Below are 2,485 nucleotides of genomic sequence, written 5' to 3' on the forward strand. Positions count from 1 at the left end.
TAGGCATTTCTGCTAGGCATTCCAGTACAAGAGCACCTTTACTTCCTACCTGGGGAGAGTGCCAATTTTTGTCTGAGGCCCCTGGGGAGAGTGCGAATTTTTGTCTGGGGCCCCTAGGGAGAGTGCGAATTTTTGTCTGGGGCCTGGACCAGTCCATCCTAAGTGCTCAGATGGTTTGAAATTTGACTAAGAAAGGACAAAAACAAAGACAAAAACAAAAACAAAAACAAAAAAACAAACCAGAAGTACCCTCCAGGAGATTTCCGCGTTACTAAGGCAACGCCCCTTCTCGTGCACCCCGGGGAAAACTACAACTCCCATAATCGTCCGGGCTACCCAGCCCCTCCTTAATGGAGGCGGGGCGCAGGCGAGCGCGGAACCGGCTTCCTATTTCCTGCGGCATGATTGGCCCGCAGTCGGGCGCTGCAGCCAATGAGCACACTCTCGGAGAGCGGCGAGGGCAATATGGCTTCCTGCACCTGGTGACGGTTGAGGAAATTGAATTTGGAATCATGGAGAAACCGCGGGGCACTGAGGTAAGAGGGAAAGGGCTCAGCCCAAGCGGGAAGGGGAGCCCGGAACGCCTCACTCGGCGGATGCGCCGTTTTAGCGATGTCTTGGAGATGGAGAGTTGCAGGATTGGTAAACTGAGGTACGGAGCTTAGTCCCGGCCAGAGGCCACCGAGGTTCCTTGTGGTCTGGTGAGGGAGGAAGGATGGCAACGCCTCCCTAGCCTAACTGGGCTCTGAACTTTGTATTGATTTCATGGTTCTGAGCTTTAGGATCGTGCGGCCTGGCCCGTCCCTTCCACTCGGGAAGTGAAGGCAGGAAGATCGGAGTTGATTCATACTCCAGGCTGGGAGCGTTCACGCGCTGCTCTCCCCGTACACTCACAGCCATCTTCCATAGGGAGGGATTAAAACAGCCTTCTGGATTGCTGCAAAGTGCAAGAGGTTGTCACCAAGTGTGTCAGTTTCCAAAACTGCCTTACGCTTTTTCCGTGGTACGGCAGCCGGTGACCCACCGCACCTTGCATTTGAAGGCTCTTGCGGTTTCCTAGCGGTGATAGTTGCTAAGTTTTATTGAGCACTGTTGAGTGTTTTACGTTTATCATCTCATCCCAAAATATTATCAAATAGTGGTGTTGTCTTTATTTGGTGGAAACCGAGGCAATGCAGTTGACTCGCTGTGCATCGAACAGCTAGGAAGCACTAGAGATGTATTTGAACCTTGGCCCAAATCGTCATTCTCTTTACCTTTGTCTTGCCTTCCCCTTCTACTACAAGCTAGGGGCGTTTTTATGTAGCATTTCACCACTACCTCACATTCTGTGACCCAACACCTGTCGTCGATGAGAAAATAGTCCCACAGGCCTTAAGTTACTTGTCCCAGGATCAGTAGCTGATTTCAATCAGAGCTCAACTCATGGCTGTGGTCCATACCACCATACAATTAGTCATCTGACTCAAAGCCTCCTTGGGATAGCCTGGGTCTCAGTTTTCTCAGCCTTTTTTTTCTTTCCCCTGTTTTCCTTTTAGGAAGAAAACAGGTTTATTGCATACGTTGCAAGGAACAATGGTCTAGGCAGCAGCAAGAGGGCCGCTGCCAGCCTTAAATTTGTTTCTGAATTGAGATCATTTGGATGTACATATACAGAAGAGGGAAGACAGAGTTTCTGCCCACCCCCAGACGGGGCTTCTCTGTGTAGTCCTGGCTGTCCTGGAACTCACTCTGTAGGCCAGACTGGCCTCTAACTCAGAAATCCGACTGCCTCTGCCTCCCCACTGCTGGGATTAAAGGGGCGTGCCATTCCCTCCCACCCCACCCCCAGCTCAGTTAAGAGTTCTTACTGCTCTTTCAGAGGACCAAAGTTCAAATCCCCAACTCTGCTGGGTGGATTAGCCAGTTTGTAACTTTTCATTCCTGTCCTTCTCCCACTAGGAGACGCCATCTTCAGAGCCAATGGAAGAGGAGGAGGAAGATGACTTGGATCTCTTTGGGGGCTACGACAGCTTCCGGAGTTACAACAGCAGCGCTGGCAGCGAGAGCAGCTCCTACTTGGAGGAGTCGAGTGAAGCAGAGAACGAGGACCGGGAAGCAGGGGAGCTCCCCACCTCACCTCTTCATCTGCTCAGCCCTGCGAACAACCGCCCCTTGGATGGAAGTGGTTCTGAGCCAGGTGCTTTCCCAGTGGCCTGAGATGGAGAGGAGGCCGGAGGCTGTGGAAGAATTGGGGATGTGGGTGGAGACATCCAGATGTCTAAGGCACTGTCCTTAAGGGTCATTTCCTCTCTGCAGTCTAGTTTTAAAGTCTTAGTCTCCAAAACCTCTTGAGTTTTATTCGGGACTTGTTAAATTCTCTCACATGTAGCCGGGCGTGGTGGCCCACGCCTTTAATCCCAGCACTCAGGAGGCAGAGGCAGACAGATTTCTGAGTTCAAGGCCAGCCTGGTCTACAAAGTGAGTTCCAGGACCGCCAGGGCTA

General features: G+C 51.8%; 1 protein-coding gene across 2 annotated transcripts in view; it reads left to right on the forward strand.

Moving 5' to 3' along the window:
• Positions 1-407: 407 nt before the first annotated feature.
• Positions 408-2,485, forward strand: part of L3mbtl2 (L3MBTL histone methyl-lysine binding protein 2) — a 19,112-nt gene continuing 17,034 nt past the window's right edge. For both annotated transcript variants that reach the window (XM_021216179.1, XM_021216178.2), the window contains exons 1-2: positions 408-536; positions 1,942-2,179. In XM_021216179.1, coding sequence (XP_021071838.1) covers positions 513-536; positions 1,942-2,179 — 262 coding nt within the window. In that variant the 5' untranslated portion in view covers positions 408-512. The remainder of the gene's footprint in view (positions 537-1,941; positions 2,180-2,485) is intronic.

This window comes from Mus pahari, chromosome 17 (genome assembly GCF_900095145.1).
Source record: "Mus pahari chromosome 17, PAHARI_EIJ_v1.1, whole genome shotgun sequence".
Lineage (NCBI taxonomy): Eukaryota > Metazoa > Chordata > Mammalia > Rodentia > Muridae > Mus > Mus pahari.